General features: G+C 36.5%; 2 protein-coding genes across 2 annotated transcripts; both read right to left on the bottom strand.

The window, feature by feature from the left end:
• Positions 1-851: 851 nt before the first annotated feature.
• On the bottom strand, positions 852-4592 carry LOC137387753 (uncharacterized). Its single transcript, XM_068074258.1, has 4 exons — positions 4169-4592; positions 3463-3571; positions 2539-3246; positions 852-1552 (listed from the first exon to the last, which is right to left on the bottom strand). Exons 1-4 carry the CDS (start codon positions 4319-4321, stop codon positions 1419-1421), a joined length of 1104 nt encoding a protein of 367 aa, XP_067930359.1. The 5' UTR covers positions 4322-4592; the 3' UTR covers positions 852-1418.
• Positions 4593-6197: 1605 nt separating this feature from the next.
• On the bottom strand, positions 6198-22616 carry LOC137388415 (E3 ubiquitin-protein ligase TRIM56-like). Its single transcript, XM_068074899.1, has 6 exons — positions 22573-22616; positions 14674-14841; positions 10690-10849; positions 10406-10592; positions 8598-8794; positions 6198-6386 (listed from the first exon to the last, which is right to left on the bottom strand). The coding sequence occupies exons 2-6, from the start codon at positions 14823-14825 to the stop codon at positions 6198-6200; spliced, it is 885 nt and encodes a 294-aa protein (XP_067931000.1). The 5' UTR covers positions 14826-14841; positions 22573-22616.
• Positions 22617-26164: the final 3548 nt, after the last annotated feature.

The following is a 26164-nucleotide window of genomic DNA, read 5'->3' as shown; positions in this document are numbered from 1 at the left end:
AACATAGCAATCATGTTGTAAGTTTTGCCACCTAACTTGACAAAACCCTGACACTGAGGACAATGGGCAGCCTGAAAGGATGTGCTAGGCGAGTAGATTGGTGTACCTTCTGGATATACTGAAGTCAGTTTTAAAGCTGATATTACTCTCATTGAATGTATGTTTTCTGGTGGCTAGTGTTAGACTAGGTAGAAAAAAATAATCATTGACTGTTTTTACAAAATGCTCAAATGTTTGTTGTTTGCATTGGTTGAACGAAATCTGCTGGGTAGATTTTGAGTAATTGGGCAAAGTTTTTCTAAGTCACAAATACAAATTTTAACCCTTTGGTTGAGCTTATGCAGCTCTTAAGCATTGCCACAATAGTTGTCCCAGTGTTTAAATATCTGAATAGTATCATTAACAAGGTGTATTATTTGATATGACTGTTTCTGGTATCTGGTGTTTCGTGAATGTTTTTTTCCCAGTGTTACTAATGACCGTTATTGTTATGTTTGTGAAACGTGTGAATTCTATGCAAGTAAAGTAGTAGCCTACAACTGTCATATACTCATTCTTTTTAAAGTCTAACAAGTCCGTAGCTGCACTTTACCACAGTCTGCCTGAAAGCTATGTTAGTTTGAGAAGTTAATGACTTTCTAGTTGGTGTTGCTTTTAGGTTTTTGTGATTTTTTGCAACATTGGCTGCCCTTTGTGATATTTCAAGTTTCCACATAAATTGAAGAGCTCTTTCTCTCTATTTGTAAACTATTAGATGTCTGACAATTGGTAATATGACAACTGGCTTGGCTTTGTAGTAGTATCATTATTGGTATAATTTATTGAGTTTAACTAAAAATGTTGTGTGATTTTATATCAATTCATATTAAAAATACAGAAAGATTGAGCTCTAAGCAAAATATAGCAAAGTTCAAACTGGGAAAGTCAGCTTCCTATCAAGGGCCAATAATAATCCTGTATCTCCAAGGTATAACAGTATAAGTACACATGCTAATCTTTCCTGTTTCAGGTAAGACACAATAAATACATATACGGATTTAAAATTGATTTGTGAATAAAGCAGAACATATGGAACAGCAAAACTATAAGCAGTAAAATGTAAAAAAAAACAGCAGCACAATAAAAGCAAGAATTAATGACATTAATAACTTACAAATTTAGATCGTTGAGTCATAGTTCAAAATAGTGAGTAGACCAGTAGCATGAAAATTTAAATGCCAGAACCAACCTGTGTAAAATTATGTAAGATATTGAAGACACCATGAAAAAGTCACATAACACACAGTATGGTGTGAGAAAGTCAATTGTTAAGGAGATACAGTCGAAGCAAGAAATAAGTTGTGAATACGGAAAACGCTTTCTATTGTGTCTAATGCTTGCTTATTTTATAATCACTGCTTGTAATTATTTAATCTCTTCTACATTAACTGGTAGTATAGTACTTTCTTCTCATCATATCTCGGTAATATCAGAGTGTCTCCTGATATACACATGTCATAAACACTTGAAGAACTCCTCTTTTCTGAGTCAATAAGCGTTCCTAGATGCCTGCCTATAAAAAAGTAGAGAACCAACATGTTAATACTCTCAGCAAAGAGTATTCTCACATTTCAATAGAAAAATCTATAAAATCAATAAAAAATAGCAAAATATGAAAGTGATGTAAATACTTTTCTCTTTTGACAATGTTTCAAATATATTTTATTAGTTTTCATTCATATAATTTCTTTGAGCATTTCACCAAACCATTTAACTCATTTGTTAGATATATTCAGATTTTACCTCAGTTTTGTGGTATTTACCAATATTATACCAGTAATTTAAGCAAAGAATATTCTAACAGCTCAATAGTGAAATCTGAAAGTAGGACATATTTTTAGGTAGCCTGCTAGTATAGATCATTCATGAAGTGATGCAATTAATCTATTTTTAATAATGTTTCACAGATATTGTATTTATTTTAATTCGTATTATTTCTTTGAACACTTTACCAATACTATAATTGTCAGCTATATTCAGATTTCACCTCAGTCTTCATAGCCAATATCTTTATGCCTTTATAACGTAATACTGCTATAGTCAAACCTTGAATAACCATTACAAACACAATGTCAAGACATGGCATATCCTTTACCTTCATCCTTCACCGATTTCCCCAATTTATTCAAAAAAAGTCTACTATCTACACAAACTCTATAGTTTACTAGTTAACAACTGGTCTCAAACAGTAGAAACCAATCACAGACTCTCTACTAATTCAGCCAATCAGGATATGCAGTGCTATAATTTTTCCTCATGTAGTCAAGTCACTCAAGTCATAACACTTTACTACTAGACACTATTTACCAGCAACAACAAACTCGTGTATATATACAGACAGTTAACTAATGTAACCATATAATAATGGTGGTTTTTAAATAATTTTTTTGCAAATAATATAAACATCCTATGCAAAAATGATCAACAAACAAAAAAGTGAAATTTAATTTTTAATGCAATTGATTGTAACAGAATTAAGTATTTCAATACCGCAATTACCAGTATCAGACTGTAGTATGTGTATCTCTGTCTGCTCAGAGTTCAGAGGTGTCACTAGTGTGTACTCCCCTTGATAGCAGACCACTCCACCTGGCTCATCCACATCTGTATAAGTCCAAATTGTCTCTCCTGTCTCTATATTCACTCTGAACACTGTTGATGTACCACAGGAAGATACAACAACAGATTTCTGGTCAGGAGCACAGAGCGCCATTTCTTCCCATTCACCATCTTGTAAACAAGGTATGTGTTTAACAACCTGTCCATCTAGTGAATAGACTTTCAGACATTTGTTAGACCTATCAGGGACTACTACTTTATCTCCGGTTACAACCAGCTTGTTGATAGGCTGGCTAATAGTATCAGAGTGTTCCCAGCTTGTGATTGTTTTACCATTTAGATCAGTTACTATAACTTTAAATGGATGAACTAGAATAAATAGTTTCTCATTATACAAACACAGTCCATTTATGTTCTCTCCCTCAAGTGTTGAGAGTGAAGTTACCGGGTTGGCTGACTCATCTATTCTATATAGAGTTGACCCATAACCACCAGCAAAATATGTGAGTTGGTCTCGATGAGCCACTGTGAAGTATTCTGAAGACACAGGCACTATTTTCTTGAATTTGAGCAATGTTGGAGGAGTGAGAATGTAGGTAGATATAGCAGCATCATCAATTATCTGTAACTCTGGTTCCTGCACTTTAACTGAAAGCAACGAACAAGAGAACAGAACAAATGATAATTATTATGCTATTATTTCGATGCGGAAAACAAATAAAACTTAAGATTAACAAATTTGACTCACATATTGAACTGTATTTTCCAAGATTTATATGGCATTTTTCAACTAAAACTATTGAATAAGCTTTAAAGCTCTTTCTGGTCTACCACATAAGTGATAGATTAACATGCGAGACATACCTTGGGCAAAAAGTGTCTTCTGATTGGTCAATGTCAAGGAAGGTAGATCTTCATCAATAAATCTCCTGATCTCATTATATGTCACTGCGAAGCTATTTACTATATCAACCTGTTGAATAATATGTACATTGTAATTTTCCAATGTGTAAAGTAGTAACTAAATTACCATGCGCTGCTAAACCAGCTCATCAAATTGAAGCCGTATTTGTCTGATGAAATTACCAAAATTTCAATGCTTTTACAAGAGCTAACACAAAGCACTAACTCAATGAAAGGTATTGAAACTTCACCGCTATAACTAAGAGTGAGAAATATTCTCAGTGTTTCAGTTATCTTCTGGAAATAATGAGCTAGAGCTAAACTTTATATAGACATTGTGAATAACTAAAACCACTCTTATGATCCTTGCAACGCGTAATATGGAAACATTTATGTTTAATATAAAATTACTGCCAATAAAGTATCACTGTTTGTTTACCACTGTGATGGCTGGAGACAAGACTCACAAGCTTAGACATTCTCCAAATTTTTTTATTGAATGTTTTTTTATTTACTTTTTAATTAATATATTTTAAATTGCATGCATTAGTGATATCTCACCAAAGGTTGCATACAGTTAGGATTCTGAGCAATTCACATGAGACACAAAATTGTTTATAAACAAAGACACACTTTGTGAAAGACTAAAATAATAACATGTACTTACCTGATGTGACTCTTTGAACTTAGCATCTTGTAGCAGAAGTAGAGTGCTCATCTCTGTCATCCTAACTCCTATATCCCTTTCTATAAACTCTACTAACTGTTCCTTTGAGGTCTTCCTGTTGTCTACCAGCTCCCTCTCTAATTCATCGTACATTCTACGTAGCTCTGATAACTATAAAAATTTTAGAGTTCGCAAATTGAAGAGAATAGTGCATACATTACATCCGTGCTGCGGTGTTGAAGTAAAATATATATGTTGTGAAAGTAGTTTACAGAGTGTGTCTTAAACAATGATATCATTCTGAGATAATGTCTCATTTGAGTTAGCAAGTGGTAAATGTGTGCACAAGTAGATATCCTTAGGGTTGTTAACTCCTTAATATTGAAACAACTTAAGAAACCACAGTTCTTTTAATGAGTCTTTACGAAAACATAAATTGATTGCTAAAATTATTAGCCAATCAACCCAAAAATGCCAAATAGCATAGTTTAGATAAATAATTATTTTCACTTTGAAAACACAGACAGTGTTGTTTACCCAAATACCTAACATAAATGATAAAGCAATTGTAAATTGTCGATAAAAACACTGACTCATCAAAACTTGAAATGGAATGTTGAAATGGTTGGTTAATTAGCAACCAACATGAGACATCTTTAAATATGGCTGGTGAAAATATTTGCTCTCCTCTGAACCGTTGCTCCGAGTGCGTTTCATTCTACCAAATCTCATGTGAATATATCATTATAGCGTAACATACACATTATTCTGAACAAGTTTATAATTTTCACCTTAATAATATAAAATATCTATGAATTACCACTACCAAACTTATTCCTTAACAAGTCCGTCACTACTATCACGAGAATAATTGGAATCCCAACAATTTTAATAGTGAGGGAACAATTACTATTCATGTAATGCTTTACTAAATAGCTGCTATTAAAAAAGTTTCAAATGTAAACAAGCACAAATGCAAAGCTATTAACCCTTTAGCGACCGCGGGCTAACGGCTGGAAATTCCCCAGTGTACCAGTGCATTTACTATGGCGATTTGAGCCTTCGACACCACTGCGTAAAAACTGCATCAACTTTCTTCAAAATTGAGGTAGTTACATAAATTAACATGCATAGAAATCTTTTAATGTAGTTAGCTTGCATTTGCTTACCTGCAAGAGTCGCAATTCGTTGAAACTACGAGTTTTTTATGTTAGTACGTCATTTTCAATTTCATTTTATATTCACTAAAAGCAATTGGCAATGTTGTATAAATAATTCTTGCATGGATTCATATGTTCACAACATTTTGCAAAAAAATTTAGTCGTTCAAGAGCATTGAAAGCGGAGTTATGAGCTCCGATGTATAGCGGGAGCGCCACTGGAAATGCTCGAGACGCCATGTCGATAAGCAGCGCAAGACATTCATCCGACAAGGTTGCTCCAGCTTTCGTGCAAATTGACACAAAACTGCAAATGAATATGCATCTGGAAGCTGAGACATTTTCCTGCAGAATGAGATTTTTTCCTCCACACAGCTTGCAAAAACTTTGCAGCTAGACATCTATATATACGCAGTTACAACTTTTAACTCTGAACTTTTATGCATTTCTTGAGACTAGATTTATGTAAAAATTTTGCATGCAAAGTCATTGCACAGATTCATGTGTGCTGCAGCAAAGATTAACTGGTTGTGTGCAAAAAAAATTAAGTCGTGAGCCTATATTCACACATTTGGTGAAGCAGCAAAAGACAGCAAGCAACATTTATTATGAGCAGAAACAGCAAATCATGGACTGCTAGATTGCAGAACAATATGAGAACTGAACTATTTGATTAGACTGCTTCTCTGAAGATGGAAGATGGCAGTGTGCAACAAATACAGCACATCAATGCACTACTAATACAATAGATTAGCAAATGTATGTACAAAAGCTAGCAATACAAAGCAGTGAAGCATTTGCAGAAACTAAATAAAATACCATTTGTAAATAAATTTAGCTAGCATGTAAGGATCAAAACATGACTCGCACTAAGATATTCCACAAGTGACTCCGCTGCCAGTGCATTCGGCTTTCTCATCGACAATGTATACAGACAACTGGTGCACATAGCCAGAGACAGCAACGGAAAGCGAATAACATAATGCCAAATTTAGATCTTTTAGATGGAATATGCTGTCTGAAGTTGAGCCAGCCTTTCCATGCCAGCAAGCTTTCATCTACAAATATAAATTTATCAGATAGAAAAACAGGATAGAACCAGTCGCATGTCATGGCAAAAACATTTTTTAATTTGAACAATTTATTGCCAGCAGGGTCTTCAAAATTGTCAATAAAGTGTAAAATTGTTTCTAATTTTCTTTCAATTTATAAACTGATTAAAAATCAGCGTAGATAATAAAGGAATTTGGACCAGTAAGGCAATAGAGGAGGCTTTTAGAGCATACCTATATGCAAAACTAAACAAGCAACTCGCCAAATATTTATCATCAACAGGCTCCGAAGCATCGCAATGTTTTTGAAGGCCATATTTATTCGTTTCGTTAATTATAACATTTATCATGGCCGATGTTTAAAAAGCTTTGAATAATAAAAACACTTACCGGTTTAAGAATTCAAACTTATACTCCTGCCAGGCTGTCAGCAAAATGTAATTCTTTTGGTTTTAAATCAGCTCCTCTTTGATATCCGTCATTATTCGCCGTTTCATCGCCGGTCGTTTCAGTCTCACTTTCGCAATCCAATTCATTCTGTTGATTTTCTTTTTTACTTTCATCGTCTTCCTCACATTTTTCTGGTCTAAAATCCTCTTCTTCACTTTCAAACCAGTCGGTATCTTCCTGTAAACGAATCTTTTTAGCAGCGCCTCAAATATCGCGTCTGTTCATGATGATCAGCTTTCCGTAAAGAACGTTCAACTTCTAACAACGTGTTCTTTTTGCACATGCGTAGAAGGGACTAATTATAGCACCAAATTAATAGTATGATATTTTTTAAAACTCCTCAAATTATTAATTAAAAACTTTAGGGTCGTTTTTAAAATAAATAAATGAATTTAAAAAATACCTATCGAAGACTCAGATCTGACGGGCAATTACGGGTTTGGTACGCTGAGACTGCGCTCTCAGCCCGTCAGATTACGGGAACGGTGTGGAAAAGGTTAAAATTGAAAATTTTAAACATTTCAAGTTTTACATCATATGCAAACTGTAATCCCTATACTTGAAGGGATATGCATATATATTAAGTACGTACATGCTTATTGTAAACATTTCTATAAACTAGAAATTCCTCTTTCATACAGCCCACGACCAAAGTGATATTGGAAAAAAGAAAGGGTACTGATAGTTGAGAAATGCAATATTAGCAGTCAAATAGGATAACTGCAATGGTAGCTGTTATGTACTGGGTGTTATTATATACAACAAATAGCAATAATGAAAGGAAAAGATTATATGTTTATATTTCTCCTCCTGCAAAAAAAGAAATGTAATATTGGCCAATATTAGAAGTAAAATGCACTGATATTATTAGAATAACCAATATTATTTATATAGTAATAATAACAAACCAATGCACAATTTTGTTTACATTTTAAAACGGCATAGCTAACAATATAACGAAGTTGTTATATTTATATAGATTTTTAGAAAGTCTGTACTACGTAGTCATTGTTCTGTAGTCATCCAAACTTATAATTAATTATTGTAATAATCTCATAAGAAACGTTAAAAATATCATCGTCATTTGCTTTACGTATACTGCGTTGGACATCAGTTAGAATGGGAAAATGTGTCAAATGTGTCGGCAAATGAAAATGAAAAAATTGAAATCGGCAAAAATGAAACGATCTCTGTACTCCTATGTTAATTGCCAAAACCTTCGGCAATTCGACAATGCTATAGACTGGTGAAAAGTGCACGTTTTTTTCGTGAAATGCGCAAGACTTCATCGTTCTATTATCTGTCCCTCGGCGTTGCAATTTTCGGTCTTAACTTTTATTAAACCAAGCTTTTCAAGTGTTTTGTGGCGATTTTCGTTGAAATTAATCTGTCTACTTGTGTATAATCCGATCAGATGGGTAAGTTTTAAGATAATACCGACGGTTTACAAAGACTTGGTAACATATTTAAATAGGTTTAAATGTGTTTTGTATCGTTATTATACTCTAACGACTTTACATAACAATGCTTAAATTTGTTGATGAAATTTCTTGACGAGGGTTCGTCTCATTGTTGATGAATAATTTTCGTAAGTTGTGTGCACATGCATTTATCATAAAAACTCCCACACTTTGCTCCGCTCATTTGGTCGTGGGATAATACATATACATATCCCAAAAGTCACTCATGATGAAAAAAAATTCAACATTTTCTATAAATTACTTGATATTAGTTTTGTGAATACTCACAACATATGAAAATTACTACCTGTTTATCTCTAGTTCTGTGCAGCTGATCAACAAGCTCCTTGGTCTTCTTTTCATAGTCTGAGAGTATTTTGATAGTGCATTTGAGAAGAGTGGATAACTCCCCTTCTTTAACCCAAGCTTCAGCCGTTACTTTATCTCTCTTATCTTTTAGCAAGTTCACCAAGGTATTAAGGTTGACGGTGGCATGCCCAGACCCTGTGATACATGAGCTGGTAATGGTAAAATCATCAAATTTGTAAACTTCGCGGTTGCAATTAATCTGTAAAGATTTCAACTCAACATCTCAAAGAATGTAATCAAAGATTTAGTGAAAACAAACATTTGTTAAACAAATTACTGATCCAATAAGTACTGAACGATAAGAATATATAAGGTGATATTTCAAAGTCATCAATCATTCTAAGTACACCTTAATTACTCGCAGCATTCAATGAAATTTTTTATTAGTAGCCATGAGAGACTGCTGGGTGACTATCACATTGAAATTTGTTACTAATCATGCAAGCTCAGTTAGTGATAATGTATCAATAATACCTTTCATAGAGTGATTCAATGTTTACCGAAGCAGCCCATAAAATCTTTTGATACAAGTAATGCTTTTTCATATGGTGCTTATTCATTAAAGATTGATATGCAACAAAAGTCACACTACAGTTATTTGGTATCAAAAGACTCACCATGTCTGACTCTGTTGTGTTGTAGGTGCAAAATATGTGGAAATGTGATTAAAAGCTCTTAAAACTAAAAATCAAACAGTTAATCGCGGCCATCATAAAAACGCTGTAGATTGGAATCCCTTTCTAAAACGGCTCAAATGGGACGTAGTTGGACACGATGGCTTCTTTTTACACTTTCCTACAACCTTATTCGTCGAAATATTTTCACAAATATGCTTCAACAAAACCATGTCTACTGTCCTTAAGTGTCTATTTCATCATCATTTAATGCTGTCACTTTGAGCACTGATATCTCAAAACCTACCGTAAAGAGTTGTTTAATTTTTTAACTTTAGCTCGAAGGAGTGCATATCATCCTCTGATAAACATGAAGAGCGTGTTGGTCATCTGTGATAACCAAAAAGGTTGCAGAATTTGTTCCAGCTCTTTGCAGATAATATGGGTTACATGATCAGATTACGACTAAATAATTAGACCAAACTTGAATGAATCTGAAAAGTAGCTAGCATCGATATTTAACAAGGGCTTTCCGGTTGAACCCGAAGTGTTTGTCATGAACTAGTGCTACGATACGTTTTATATTGAGCCTTTTATTGGCCTTTAGTTTTACGTGATAATATCACGTGTCAAAACAATAGGCTAACCACAATGTTTGAGTACGTCATCGAAATAAAGATATTCCAAACCACAACGTTTTCATGATGACTGTGATTAACTGTTCGCTTTTTAGCTTTTAAGAGATTGTAACCACATTTCCCCATATTTTGCACCTACAACACAGCAGAGTAAACATGATGAACCTTTTGATATCAAATAATTTTCATGTGAATTTTGTTGCAAATAAACCTTCAAAGTAGTTCATGGAGTTATTCCTGATGGATCACAGTCATTCAGAGTTGTTCAATCTCACTCATACTAAGACCAATTTGATTCACTATTAATGAGAAAGTACTGAAGATTTTGTGGCAAAAAGTGGCGCTGATTGAAACGTAATCACTGTTAAATCACCATCATAGACAAACCTCTGCAATACTTGCAACGATTGAAAAAAATACAAAAATTAGTGCCTTGTTGCCTTCCAATAAATTTTTAATAACATTGATATGAAACCTCATGCTATAGTGCTTACCATCAATACAGTCTTCTGTACCATCCATACATGTCACACACAGCACTTGATAACAAGTTGAACAGCCTACTGTAATTGGTTTATTCTCGTGTGTAGAACAACTGTGTTCTATTAACACATTAGCCTTGTTCTGATACTCTTTAATGTCAATGACATCTTTATGTAGAGGGTAGAACTGACCATGTGGCTGAAAGAAAGAATAAGAACATAGAGTATAATAATACCTAGTTAAACAGTCAGAGTTAGGTGAGTAGAGCCCAGCTTTGAACAATGTTGAAACTTACCTCTAAGTGTTTAGTACACATCTTCCTACTACAGCTGGTACAGTAGCTCACTGCTAGCTCTTCCTCGGTCTTATTTTCTACACAAGTGTCACATAATTGGAAGTTGCCTTCTCCTTTCATTAAAGACGGTAACCTTGTTAACGTCACATCAAATACAGCTCTGAAAGTTGTGATGTAAACATGAAAAACCATAACTACAACTAGTTTTCATAAAAAAGAAAAGAACCGAGGACAAAAATGATGTGCTTTGTAGTAATTTTATCATGTTAAAAATTACCTTACACCAAAGTATCGAGTTTATATGAAAGTATTATATTGTTTCTCTATTTACAGTTTTTTTTTTGTTCCAAGCATACCTGCCAACTCTCACGCATTGGGCCTGAGACTCATGCAATCACCCAATAGAAAAAATGAAAATGTGTGAGAAATGCGTGAGATTGTTGCCCCAATTTCCACAATTTTGTATATACTATCATTGATACATCAATTGCCCCAAAACTAAATCTCATACATTGTCCCACTCTTGGGTTGGCAGGTCTGGTTCCAAGGGTAGCATAGTAAAACTTGATCAGGGTTAATTTGATCAGATTCAAGTTGAATTGTGATTATGACATCTATAGTTGCACTTCAGCAAATAGACAAACATAAAAAAAGATTATTAGAGAGAGGTATTGCCGCAACTTGAGCGATATAGCTGATTTTGATAACAAAGAGATAGGCAGCAGCGCAGCTGGTGATATTATTTCAGCACATATTTGTCTTCTAATTGTTTAACCGGGACCATATAATTATTGTCAATTCATAAAACAGGCAGTCATATTGCCTCAAACAATTAAAAACAACCACAAATGATCGGAGAACATAGATACATATTGATGAAACTTACTAAAATGGTATGCAAGTGTATCTTTAAAAACAAATATACAAAGAAATTATGAAATTTATAAAGGTCAAGAGTTTTATTTATTTTTGCAAAAGTGGACAAAATGTGAGTGTTTGAAAAGAAAAGAAGAGAAAAGGAAAAGAGAGGGAGATGAGAAGGAGATGAGAATAAGATGAAAGAGAAATATAAGAGAAATGAAGGAAAAAAGAAAGGAGAAAAAATTGAGAGAGAGAGGAAAGAGCGAGTGACAAAAAATGAGACGCAAGTTAGGGAAATCATAGTGAAGAGATAGATGAGTGAGAGAAGATAAAAGGAGAGAGAGGAGAGAAAAAAGAAAGCAACAAAAAGGCGCACAAGAGAAAAGATAAGAAAACTAGAGAAAGAAGAGAGAAAGAAATGAGAGAGAAGAGGCAAAGACGAGGGAAAGAAGAAATGAAGAAGAGAGAACGAAGAAAAAATGAGGAGAAAAAGAGGAGGGAAAGAGGAGACAACGAGAAAAGAAAGAGGAGAGAGAGAAGAATGAGTGCCTTAATCTAGAAAACTTGTCTTTTTCATTTTTAGAACTTTTCATTTTTTACAATAAAATGAAGTCTGATTGCCAATTGATACATATGAAGCAATATGAACAAATTAAAATTTTTCTGTTGTTATTGAAGTGTAGTAATGTTCCGCACACTTTCACTATTGTTCAAAAAAGCTGATGGAAGAGCAACGATGAAGTGACGGTTATAAGGCCTAAAAAACAACTAAGTTCTTTTCAATTCTTATCAAACAATTAACAAGTCAATTCCCAATTTTTTTCACAATGTGTTGTGTAAGAATCGATTCAATTCACAAGTCAGCACAAAACACCACAATTCAATTCTCAATTCCTTAGCTATCCTAAATTCAGTGACTCAGTTCAATTCTATTTTCCCAAATAAACAAAATCAATTCTCTATCAATTCTTACCAGAAAATTGACTTAATGCAAAATATCGAAATGACAATAACTCAAAATCACTAATTTAACCGCGAGCATTGCCTCAGTCTCTTGACTGTTTGTATTGCTAATATCAACTATTTCTCTTCAGATTTCATTGTTTTTTAGATGGAATTAAGTCATGCCTACCACTTTTGCTGGTATACAGTCGTTACTCTTAAAATCATTTAAGCAATTTTTTACCTAAAAAGTATTTTTAATTTTTTTTGTAAAATTTGGTGTTTGACCGAAATGCCGGCATGTTTTATTTAATATAATGTTGTAATAGGAAATTCACCAGCAGAAATATTTTTGGGTCGCCGTTTACAGTAAATATTTTCATCCATTCTACACATAAATAGTAATAATTGAAACCAAGATTTCAAGCTTTGTTTTGTGAGTAACAAAATAACTAATAACCTAACAGGTGGGTTTTCAGAAAAATGATAACTTGACTTTCTGTATTGTGGCGAAGTTTTGAAGGATCTGTTAACACTGTGATTAGTGATCAATGTTTTTGTATAGGCAAAAAGGGAGTCGTATGAACAAAACTTGCGAGCAGATGTAAAGCTTAAAATATGCTTGTTGACAGTGTGCATGCAAACCATAGATCTATACTATATAAGTGCAAATTACATATTGTTGACCAATAAAATCATATGCAATGATTTAGAGTTCTTGTAAAAATATGTGTGACTAGTAACAAGAATGGCACTGACATCTTTGTTCTGGCGCGCATCGAAAAACAGATTATGTTCTCAGTATAACCATGTTTGTGTTGGATTTTCTGTCAATGCAGCAATAAAAGAGAAGAGTGAAGCATTTGGACTCGAGTCGTTTTGCTCATTGAAAAGAGATAATTGAAACAATCCCTTAATGGTGACCTTAAATCACAAAAATTACATAATTACATAACAATTTTGGCTTTCGAATGAGCTATTGTTTGCCATGGTGAGACAGACATTGGTTGCTGTTTATAGGATTTCCCCAGAGCTCTACCGCATAAATGTTTACTGGCATAGGCTCGGAAACTGAGACGTCACAAGAATTTTATGCGGTGTTGTGTGCTCTTACTGCCTATTTTATTGCTTACCGCTTATATTTATCAGTTACGATAATGGCGCTAGTGTCAGGCGAAGATAGGACAACTCCAGAGAGCCAATGAAGAGAGCCATTAGTTCTCCGTATACATATTATTTCTATGATAAATAACTCAGATTCCAAGCACCATAGTATGTTTTCCAGATGATATTATGCACTAGCCCTGCCATTTTATTGTGATGTTGAGGGTCGCGACTGAGACTAATTAGTTTTAAGCATTGGGTGATCTCGTGAAAGTGCGATTGACATATAGTCCTAGGGCCACGCAACCGCAGGTCACAATTTAATCGATGAGATTTAATTACCTTTATCAACGACAGTACATTTATTGAAGCATAATTAATTAACCCAGAACATGTGATCCCGGGCATTGTTGATTATCTAGAATCCTAGTTTATTATTAGCGCTCTCTGGGTTTAACGGCACCGATTGTCACAGAAAAGCACAACCTCAATGGCAGCGTAAATGATCGACTACTTGAGGCTAAATAATAATTGTGACATCACATTTTGAAAACCTGAACCAAAGGTGTTTTTTTTGCAGGACATACTTTTGACACCCTGTTTTTCATAGTTTTATTATTCTTTGTGTATTGAATATAGGCTCATTCAAAAGCCAAGACTCTAATGTATTGAAATGTATAATAATAAAATTATGTAATTTATGTGCTTTAAAGACTCCCATTAATTCAATTTTTCCTGATAGAATGCTCTGAGTCAATGCAATTTTACAGTAAATAAAAGATGCCAGAGAATTGACTCAATATAATTAATTTGTTAGATAAGCCTCATATAACCTTTTATTTTAGGTTATAACTTATAATTACAACTTTAGCCAAGAGTAAAAATTGGACAACCCGGTGCACTAAAACTAGATCTGACTCAGGTTAAAAAATTTCTGATTTTAATGATACTTCTAAAATCTCTAAGCAGGAAGTGTAGCCAACAATACTAAATAAAACATATGGTGATGAAAAGTTTATGCATCAACTCATTTCATTAAGATGTCCTGCAAAAGGTTTGAAATATCTCACAACTTACTTGCATGTGCCACATCTGACAATCCTGTTAGCCTCAAAGTCTCCAACAAGACAAGGGTAACAGTGGACATGATGACAAGGTAGTGACCTCGGATCAACTAGCTGTTCATCCTTCTCCAAGCAAAATCCACACACTACAGACTCTGAAGCCATTTCTTTTTTTAACACTCTGTAGAAACAAGCAAGGTTTCTTATTACATATAGATAAGGTTAACTCATATGTAATCTTTGTAAGAGTCATTATTGACTCTTACAAAACTAAAGAATAGAATAGAACTTTTACAAAGAAACTATAGTTTAACTAAAAAACTAATGAATAGTCAAACTAATATAAAAATTTTGGAGCTGAATGCATAAAATATGTAAAAAGCAAGCTTGAGGATTGATATGAGTATTGTTTAAACAAAAAGTGGACAAATAAAAGCTCTGTAAAAATAGTTGTGCATATCTATGACAACGACTTTCTAGTTATAAAAACAACGCATAATATAAAAATATTAAAATAGGCAAGGCTATATGGTAAATGGTATTATTGGTCAGAGTTTAGTAGGTGTAGTTTGAGTTTGGTTTTAAAAGATTGCAGACGAAGAAAATTTAAAAAGATTTTGGTTTTAAAAAGATTGCAGAGGAAGAGTTCTTAAAGCACATAAATTACATAATTTTTTTTATTATATATTTCAATGCATCGGATGCATTGAATGCATTTTCGAATGAGCCTATATTCAATATACAAAGAATAATAAAACTATGAAAAACAGGGTGTTAAACGTATGTCCAGCAATAAAAAAACACTTGGTTGCCGTTCCCACAATGTGATGTCATAATTTTCATTTAGCCTTAAAACGTGGATCACTTTCGCTGCCATTGAGGCTGCCCTTTTCTGTGACAATCGGTGCTATTAAACACAGAGAGCGCTAATAATAATCTAGGATTCTAGATAATCAACAATGCCTGGGGATCGTGCTAACGTCGACCAATACAGACACATGTTCTGGGTTAATTAATTATGCTTCAATAAGTATACTGTCGTTGATAAAGGCAATGAAATCACATCAATTAAATTGTGACCTGCAGTTGCGTGGCCCCAGGACTATATGTCAATCACACTTTCGCGAGATCACGCAATGCTTAAAATTAATTAGTTTCAGACCTCGTGCCCCTTAACATCACAATAAAATGAGAAGACTAGTGCATAATATCATCGGGAAAACATAGTATGGTGCTTGGAATCTGAGTTATTTATCATAGAAATAATCTGTACATGGAGAGCTAATTACACTTATTTTTTTGTCATTTTCATTGGTTCTCTGGAGTTGTCCTACCTTTGCCTGCCACTAGCATCATTATTGTAGTTGATAAATATGAGCGGTAAGCAATAAAATTAGCGGTACGAGCACATAACGCCGAATATGAAAACTGTGACGTCACAATTTTCGAGCTTATACCATTAAAAATTTCTGCGGTAAAGCTCTGGAGAAATCCTATAAACACCAACCAATGTTAGTCTCACCATGTCAAACAATGGCTCACTCGAAAGCCAAGATTTTGATGTATTGAAATATATGATAAAAAAATTATGTAATTGATGTGCTTTAAATGAGTGCAGAGGTTATTAAATGAATTTTGCAAAAAATTACTGTTGAGTTTGCTGTGGTTTATGACACTAGGTAATTTAAATCTGGTCCTGGTTTTGTGACCATGGTTTACGATGTTAAAGCTATAGCTGAGATATTTAGGGCAGTTATTGTGGAATATTGAATGAGCAGTGAGGCAGGTAAAGTACTGTGATTGCTTCGGTAAGGGATGAACACCAGTAGTGCTTGTTATTAAGTTGGTAGGTGGTAAGTGATAGTTTTTATGGGGTATAACTAGGTCTTTGCATATAAGTCGTAAAGCTTTTGTTTGTAATATAAATAGTGTGTTGGTATATTTTACAAGTGCTGTAGGGTAGAACACATGTAGGCCATAAATAAGATAAGAGTGGATAAAATTATAGTAATACAGTCTGGCAGTACCAAAGTTTATAAGATGAGGAATGTTATAAAATAAACGTAAGTTAAATGATATATTCTATTTGAAATGAATGAGATGTGGTCCAGCCATGATAAAGGATCATTGATGATAAAGCCAAGTAGTTTAGAAGTTGATTGTCTTGTTAGGGTACTGTTGAATATAAAAATTGTCAGAGGGAAATTCAATGGTGGATTTACTAAGATATAGTGATATTTCGAAATGTTAAGAGACATATGATTTGTCACGCACCAATGTTGGATAAGCCTTTAGTCTGAATTTATTTTAGATTAAAGACAAGAAGGGTCAGTTTCGGATATAGAAAATGAGATATCGTCAGCATAAGCATGAGGTGTGCTGTGGAGTGGTAATTTAAGTGAATCGTTTATAAAAAATTGAAACAAAGTGGGTGCAAGAATTGAACCTTGTGGAACGCCAGTGGCTATAGGAAGAGCATCTGAGCAGATTTTTTTCATGCATTGGTGCCGTCCAATCAGATATGGCCCGATGGTATCAATAAATTTACCAATTATTCCTATGTTTGCAAGTTTTGAAATAAGCATATTATGATTAACCATGTCAAAAGCTTTTTGAAGGCCAAGAAAGATGATGATTAAAGTATTTTTTGTTTTTGACCATGTTTGACCAAGTGGAATAGAGATGACGAATGGTAATAATGCAAGAGTGTTTTTTTTCTAAATCCTGACTGTAAGCTGCTTATAGTTTTGTTGCTATCTAAGTGTATTTGAAGCGCAGTAAGTATATGTTATAGATTTAGTTTAGTTATTAGTTTAGAGGTCATATTGTGACTTCCGGTAGACCGTGAGACAACCTCGATGCTGCTTGTGTTATAACTTACATAAATAAATCCTAATAAATACTTGTTTATACCTGACATCTGATCCTGTAATTAATCAAAACTAAAACATGGCGCTGCGAGTAGGGTCAGCAAGCACCCTATGATTGAGGTGAACTGTCAGGAGTGAGACATTGTCTCAACAAAGCGTGCCACAGGCAAATCAGTCATTCAATGTAATATTGATCTGACTTTAAACCTCTCAGATAAGTGCAGTATAGTAACCATATAGTATTCTTCAATCTACAGAAATTATGCCAGCAGTAAAACCTCCCAGTGAACTGGATTTCACTAATGCCAGTGAAATGTGGCCTGAGTGGAAAAAGCGTTTTGCCAGATATAGGAGTGCAGCTGACATTGATGCCAAAACAGCCCAGAAACAAGTGGACATACTCATTTTTGTAATGGGGGAAGAAGCTGAAAAAATATTCCCTTTGCTAACAGTAGCACCTGATACTAGTGGTACACCTGCGAATACATTGTATGCCAGAACATTAGCTGCGTTTGATGCAAATTTCCAACCCAGAGACTGCTCACTACACTACAGTATACTGTTTTCTAACCGTGTTCAGGGTAATCATGAATCTAATGAGGAATACATTAGGGCGCTATATGAGTTAGTCACCAAATGTAATTGGGGAGATGAACAACAAGTGTCTATGTTGAGAACAAGAATCTTGGCTGGTATGAAAGATAAAGAGTTATCCAGGGAGTTGCAATTAGATGACCGTGTGACTTTAGATGCAATTAAATCAAAAATGAGGGCCAAAGAAATAATTCTCAAGCATCAGAGAGAGGAAGTAGATGGGCTAGGCAGCTCTAGCAGCTCAGTAGTAAATTCAGTAGGCCTAGGTGCTGAAGGAGGAGTGGCACCAGTGAATGCAATAAACCGAAAGTGGAAAGGTCAAACGACATTTCATTCTGACAAAAAACTGGTTTCTGACTGTAAATATTGTGGGGGTAGCCATGCGCAAGGCCGGTGTCCCGCGTATGGAAAGCGGTGTAACACATGCAATCTATTCAATCATTTTGCCCGAGCGTGCAAACAAGGCCGAGGACAGAGAAGTGACAATTCTCTAAAAACTCTATCTGTGGAAGTAGATTCTCAATGGGAGGGTAATGCGTATGGAAAGCATCAGGCACTGGCGGTGTTTCTAGGAAACCCAGACTCTGAAGAAGAGAGTGACATTGAATTTTCAGTTTTTAGTGTTAACGGGGGTAATGGGGGTTGGTTCTTAGATATTTCTATTGTGAACAAAATTGTAAAATGTCAAGTTGACACGGGGGCCCAGGTAAGCATTATGGACATGTCTACTTTAAAGAGTTTGGGGGTTAGTCGCATCAAGAGCACTAGGATTTCACTACTGGGTTTTGGGGGCCAACAAATTCGGCCACTCGGTAAAGTCTCATTGCGGGTGACAATCAATAAAAGGGCATGCGAAACGATGTTTTATGTAGTCGATGGTTCAGCGCATCAGGGGACTCTGTTGGGATTACCTGCCATCAAGGATTTGGGGCTCATACCGGGTGTAAATGTAGTAAACGAGCTGTCAATCAGCAATGCCGGTTCTAAAAAATGTGAAGACATTGTGAAAAGTTATGAGAGTGTTTTCCAGGGTTTGGGTAAGCTTAAAAACGAAATCAAGTTTCAGTTAAAGCCCTCAGCTGTGCCTAAAGCAGTAGCACCTAGAACAATACCACAGGGTATTAGACAAAAGTTCAAAGATGAATTGAACAAACTGGAAAATGATGGTATCATATGTAGGGATGACGAGCCCTCCGAGTGGCTAAGTCCAACAGTAACTGTTAGAAAACCAAATGATAAGATCAGAATAAGCTTGGATCCACAGTTCTTAAATACTCAATTGATCAGAACACAGTGTCTCATTAGTACCAGCACAGAGATATTTGCTCTTCTACATGGGGCTAAGTATTTCAGTTGTTTAGATGGGAAGCAAGGCTTTCACCAGTTGCCGTTGACTTATGAGTCTTCGAGGCTCACCTGTTTCGTCACACCATACGGTAAGTTTAGATACCTCAGATGCCCTATGGGTATATGTAACGCACCTGAGCTATTTCATGCCAAAATGGTTGACATGTTACAAGGCATTGAGGGAGTAGAGGTATATATCGATGATATTTTGATCCATGCCAAAACGTTAGAGCAGCATAATGATAGGCTAGGCCAAGTTTTAGAGAGATGTAAAAGCGCTGGCCTAACCCTAAACAAAGAGAAAAGTGTTTTTGGACAGCAAGTGGTGACTTTTCTAGGTCATGAATTATCCGAACACGGTGTCCGACCTGGGGCCGACAAGGTAAGTGCTGTGAAGAATATGGTCATACCCACTGTTAGCAAAGCAGTTGAGAGGGTACTCGAATTTATAAACTACTTGTCCAAATTCATTCTAGGGCTGTCTGAATTGACTTACTCTTTGAGAGATGTGTGCAAAAAGTCGAAGGAATTTATCTGGGAGATTAAGCAAGCCAAGGCTTTTGAGGCATTGAAAAAGAGTATCCTCGATGCTCCCACTCTTTCTTACTTTGATCCAAACTCTCCAGTCACCCTCTCAGCTGATGCTAGCTCTCATTCTTTGGGAGCCGTACTCCTTCAGGATGGTAGGCCCATTGAGTTTGTGGCTAAGTCTCTAACGGAAACCCAACAAAGGTACTCGCAAATCGAGAAGGAGCTGTTGGCTACTGTTTTTGCATGCAAACAATTCCGATATTACTGTTTGGGCAGACATGTCACCATTGCCACAGACCACAAACCGCTGTTGGGTATCATGGAAAAAGAGATAGCCACGCTTTCCCATAGGCTGACCGCCATGCGACTGGAGCTGCTAAGTTACTCATTCACGCTGACTTATGTTCCGGGTAAGGACATGGTAATAGCTGATACTCTCTCCAGAACGTGCCCTGAAGGTACAGGGCTGGTAGAAAATCTGGGACCGGATCCGCTTATGCAGGTTTGCAATGTGGTAATTAGATCTGAAGAGACTATGTGTAAGTATGCCCTGGCTACGAGGAATGATGAAGAACTGGCTGTAGTGCTGCAGTTCATCAGGGAAGGGTGGCCAACTGCCAGACGGGCGTGCCCAAGTTGGGCTTTACCCTACTGGAGTCTGAGAAATAACCTAGTTGAGGTAGGGGGTATTGTATTTTACGGCAGCAGACTAGTAATTCCGGAAAAATTGAGAAATGAGGTTTTAGATACATTACATTCTGCTCATCAGGGTATAACTGAAACATTACAACACGCTCAGACAGCTGTCTTTTGGCCTGGCTTAAGACGGCGGATAGAAGACAAATGCATGGCTTGTGAGCCTTGTCGTACAGTGGAAAGAAAAGGTAAGAAAGAACCACTGATTCCGGTACCAATACCAGATTTCCCATTTCAGAAAGTTGGTGTCGATTTGTTTAGTTTCAAAGGTAAGGAGTACCTTATGGTAGTAGACTATCTTTCCAAATGGCCGGCGATAAAAGAATTAGCGACTACAACTGATAAAACTGTGGCACAAGCACTATCACAAGTGTTTTCAGATTTTGGGACTCCGCAAGTACTGGTATCAGATAACGGTCCTCAGTTCTCGTCTTTATATTTTAGAGGATACTGTAATTCAAAAGAAATTAAGCATGTCACCAGTTCGCCGCTTCATCCCTCAGGGAACGGCCAAGTTGAGCGAACTATTAAAACGGTAAAGTCGATGATGGGTCGATGTGTTGACTGGTGGGAAGGGTTGACCACTCTCCGCAACACGCCGGTTGCAGAGGGCTTGCCTACCCCTGCCCAGCTGCTGCAGGGGGGCTCTCTGCGGGATGGTCTGCCCCTCCCAGAAAGTAGGTATCAAGTTCAGACATACGAGTTAGGTGATATCAGATTAGCACTAGGCGAACGCAAAGCTAAGGATAAGTATTACCATGATAGAAAAGCTGGGGCTGAAAAAGAAATGTTAAGATCAAAGCAACAAGTATATTTCAGAACTGCAAAGGATACATGGATACAAGGTGAGATTGTGGATACACATAGTGATAGATCATATTTAGTGAAGACAGCCAACAACATGATATTCAGACGTAATAGTATAGATATACGAAGTAGTCAAGTCAACAGCTCAGGGCCTCCTAAAGAGTTTCCTATGCCCAACAATGATTGAGAAATTATAAAAAATGCAAGTGCTGGAGATCCAAACAGAGTCCGCACAAGCGAACCAGGGGTTTCTGATGAACTGTCGACTAGCATCGCGAGCGCACCGCAAATTGTCCCAGCATCGAGTCCGGTGGTAACGCGGTCTAGATTTGGCAGAGAACTAAAAAGACCTGCGTATTTAGATCAGTATGAGTGTTCATAAGTGGGTCCTGAGCCGTGGTCGGCTGATACCTCATGCTCTTGGGTGGGGTTCCGGGTGCTTGGGTGGGATCCCGTGTTTTACTTAGAGATTATAGTTTTTCTGGGTAGTTAGTAGTTGTAGTTTACTTGTTTGATATTATATTGTTTGACAATCACATTTACAAGTTTGGGTTCTACCTTTTATCTCTGAAAGTGGTTTATGGTTTAAACATTTTGGTAGTGAAGGGAGATGTTATAGATTTAGTTTAGTTATTAGTTTAGAGGTCATATTGTGACTTCCGGTAGACCGTGAGACAACCTCGATGCTGCTTGTGTTATAACTTACATAAAATAAATCCTAATAAATACTTGTTTATACCTGACATCTGATCCTGTAATTAATCAAAACTTAAACAGTATATATGTCTTTCGTAAGTTTTAGAAAGTATAAGAAGTACAGATATGGGTCTATAATTAGATAAATTATTGTTATCACCACCCTTGTGTATGATGCAGGTTGATGCAGGTGAGAGAGCAGCCTTATTCACAGATAAAATGTTCTGACTGATACACAAATAAATAATTTTGAGAGAAAAGCTATTACTCTAATAATAACGTTAAATGAACATTCTATATTAAAAACATGAGCGTTTTTAGTTGACCCTTTAGAGAGACACGGTCCCATTCAAGATTGACGGGCAACTTACTGAAAATCAATCAATACATGATGACAAGAATTCCGGTTGACATGACCTGGCTATACAAACGCGTTCAGAGTGGGATAGTGAAACTGGAGTCTTGTCGCGAGGGGAATCCCGAAACATAGACACGGAATAGTCGAGATCGTATATATTTTAATTTTTTCGTTGTGGCGGTCGTAGTAAAATAGCACAATTATTCGGAAACAAAGCAAGTCAGCGAAATACAAAATCTTTTAATTAGCGTTCAAAGTCAAAAGTTAGCGTGAGACATCAATGTCGCCCTTGTTTTTAGCTGTTTGTTTTGTAGTAAAGACGTGTTGTTAGCGGCTTCGCAGCCGCCCCTCTATGATTTTGGAACATTGGCATCGTTTTTCAACTTGTTATGAAAGTATTTCTTTTTTCCTCTCATTTTTAGGAAAACCAATTCATTTCAAAAATTGGTTGCTTCGTCGTGGCATAACAGAAGAGGTTGGTTTCTGACGAATAACATATGTTCCTGTTTTCTTTTAAATTGGTCGCTCTCATTTAATATGAATCATTCGGAATCATTATTTTACGGTTTGCCAGCCAGCTAGCAATTGTTTACGAATGCGTCTATAGACTGGTTGATTAAAGGTGAAATATTTACCAGCATTTAAGCATATTTTTAGATATTTCGTTGTTGCTACAGTAACTAATAGAGGTCAGTTTTTGTCTATATTATCAGAAGCAAAAATACATTGCTCAATGGTATCTACAAGTACAATAACTTATTGAAAACATTTCTTAAAGCTATTTTAATTATGACTATTGTATTAAATTGGCATGAAAATTACGAAAAAGTCTTTCCGCCACTAAAGCGAAAGAACAACTCGTTATCAGATAGTGATGGCTCTGAAAAGGGCCAGAGGAGTGCGCATGGCTTGTCGGTAGAGAAGTTGCAGTGCTTGCAATTGAGTGCCATGTTGGATGGTGCCTAACAGTGATTAACCTGGGCTTATATATATATAATCGAATAATTTAGATTGTGACGTAAGCCAACGGTTACCAGGCACCCAAGGCGCTCGCTAGGATGAGAGCAGGCTAGACTATGCCCGCTAGATGAATTATAAGACAACCGCTTTCTTTGAGTCCCAAGCAGAAAATTTCCTAAAAGTAGAGAAAGAAAATTTTTTGATTGTTTGTTGTATTACTAACTCTTTTTCTGTATTAACTAAGGCATTACAAAATGCTGCCAAATTTTTATGTCTTATATTTACTTGTAAATAGCATTTGTTCTTGTAAATATTTGCTGCCTTTTTGACCTAGAAATTTCAACTGTCTGTATCCACCAATGATATGCTGTGTTTGGATCTGCTAGCTTATATAAACAGTGTGCATTTGAAGAGCAGTGTAGATTTGGCTAGCTTGGTGTGGCATACTACAACATTATAATAAAATTATTCAAATACAACACATCTTCTTTTGTATCTTAGACAGCTTAGCTTAATAGTGGCGCTGGTATATACATAGTCTGCTATCGGCTATAGTATTTAGAGTCTGTATTATTGGCTCTTGTTGGAGTTGCGCTGGTATATATACAGTCTGCTATCGGCTGTACTATATAGAGTCTGTATTATCGGCTCTTGCTGAAATTGCGCTGATATATAAACAGTCTGTTATCGGCTGTAATATATAGAGTCAGATTGACCGGCTCTTGTTAGGGGTGACGTTGTAATATCCACAGTCTACTTTGGCTGTGTGATAGCGAGTCGGTATTGACAGCTTTTACGCTGGTAGTGCCCGTGATATAGTAAAGTGATGGGGGCCTAAGCTACCATATTCAAGCCTCAGCTCCTGCTAGGCCTGGTTCAGGGGTTGCCCTGATTTTTCTTCAGTGGTGGCAGCGGCGGGATTTTTCATAGAGCAATCTTGACGAACCGTTATGGGCAAACTTAACACTAGGCGCCAAAAAGGCCTTCAAGCACAAGAGATTGAAACGCCACTCAGTACAAATATGATTAAGCGGCAGAAAAGATTGACGAAGGCACAACTGCTTGTCAATTCTGACTCAGAGGACAGTGGCACTGACCTGAAACGGGTAGTGCAAGTAGTAAATATTAACAAGACTCTAACTCATCAACCCATTCCTGCACCAGTGTTTGATGGTACAGGAGATGTGGATCAGTTCATAGAGAGTTACGAAGAAATTGCCAAACACAATGGGTGGCCAGAGGAAAAAAAAGCTTCGCCTACAAACTTCACTCCGAGGAGCTGCCAGTTGTGGGGTTCAAGGAGATTCCTGCGCGGATGTCTACAGGAAACTTTGCTCTCAATATGACATAACAGCTGAAACAGCCAGTGCATTATTGAAAACCCTCAAACTACGAACTAAAGATAAAATACACCCATTTGGAGAAAAAGTATTGAAACTAGTACAGAAGACGTACCCCAATCTGACTCCTGGGCAGCAGGACCAGCAAGCTAGACAGGAAGTAGTGTGTGCAGTTGCTTCCTCTCCCCAGTTAACTTGGACATTGCGATTGAATCCACCCAGCACCTTGGCTGAAGCGGTGGATATCATACACAAATATTATACTCTAGCAGATACAGATGTGGGTATACACCGTTTAGAGCTCGATGAAGCCGGTGAATTGCGTCAACAACTAAGTAAGCAAAGTGAAACATTTCAGACTAGACAGAATGAAATGATGCAGCAATTTGCTGCTCTTCAAACTAGCCTTAGTCAACAGCTGGCTGATACACATGAAAGGCTCGCTGCCTCACAGAAATAATTTCTGGCTGGGTTGCTAGATGCTCATAGAGATGTCGGAATGTCCCGAAGCACAGTGAGGGGTTACAACTGCAATGGGATTGGACACATCTCTCGATTTCGTAAAAAACCCAAAAAGTCAGGAAACGAGACTGTCCAGGAGGGTTAATGCCCAACCCTTCTGGATCAACTGACAAATTGGGCCAACGATATATCAACATATGTCGATTGACCAATGCCTGTTACGTTCGTAGTCACATCGGTGGGGGAAGATATGTGATGCTATTGGATAGTGGGTGCACCCAATCAGTCCTCCCCAAAGCAATTTATGACAGACTACCAAGTACTTGCCACAGTTCAATGGGACTGGTAGCTGGTATGGGCATTTTGGCCGATGGACATAAAATTGAGTTGCATGGTTCGGTAGTATTGACTTTCATACTTGGAGTTGGAGTTTCGCTGGTATATATAAAGTCTGCTATCGGCTGTACTATATAGAGTCTGTATTATCGGCTCTTGTTGGAGTTGCGCTGGTATAGATACATAGTCTGCTATCGGCTATAGTGTATAGAGTCTGTATTATCGGCTCTTTTCTGGATGTGCGCTAGTATATACATAGTCTGTTATCGGCTATAATATATAGAGTCTGTATTATCGACTCTTGTTGGAGTTGCGCTGGTATATATACAGTCTGCTATCGGCTGTACTATATAGAGTCAGATTGACCGGCTCTTGTTAGGGGTGGCGCTGTAATATCCACAGTCTACTTCGGCTGTGTGATAGCGAGTCGGTATTGACAGCTTTTAAGCTGGTAGTGTAGTGCCGGTAATATAGTAAAGTGACGGGGGCCTAAGCTACTATATTCAA

Source organism: Watersipora subatra, chromosome 2, assembly GCF_963576615.1.
Source record: "Watersipora subatra chromosome 2, tzWatSuba1.1, whole genome shotgun sequence".
NCBI lineage: Eukaryota > Metazoa > Bryozoa > Gymnolaemata > Cheilostomatida > Watersiporidae > Watersipora > Watersipora subatra.
The sequence above is the reverse complement of the archived record's forward strand: the minus strand, read 5'-3'. Positions and strand labels throughout refer to the sequence as shown.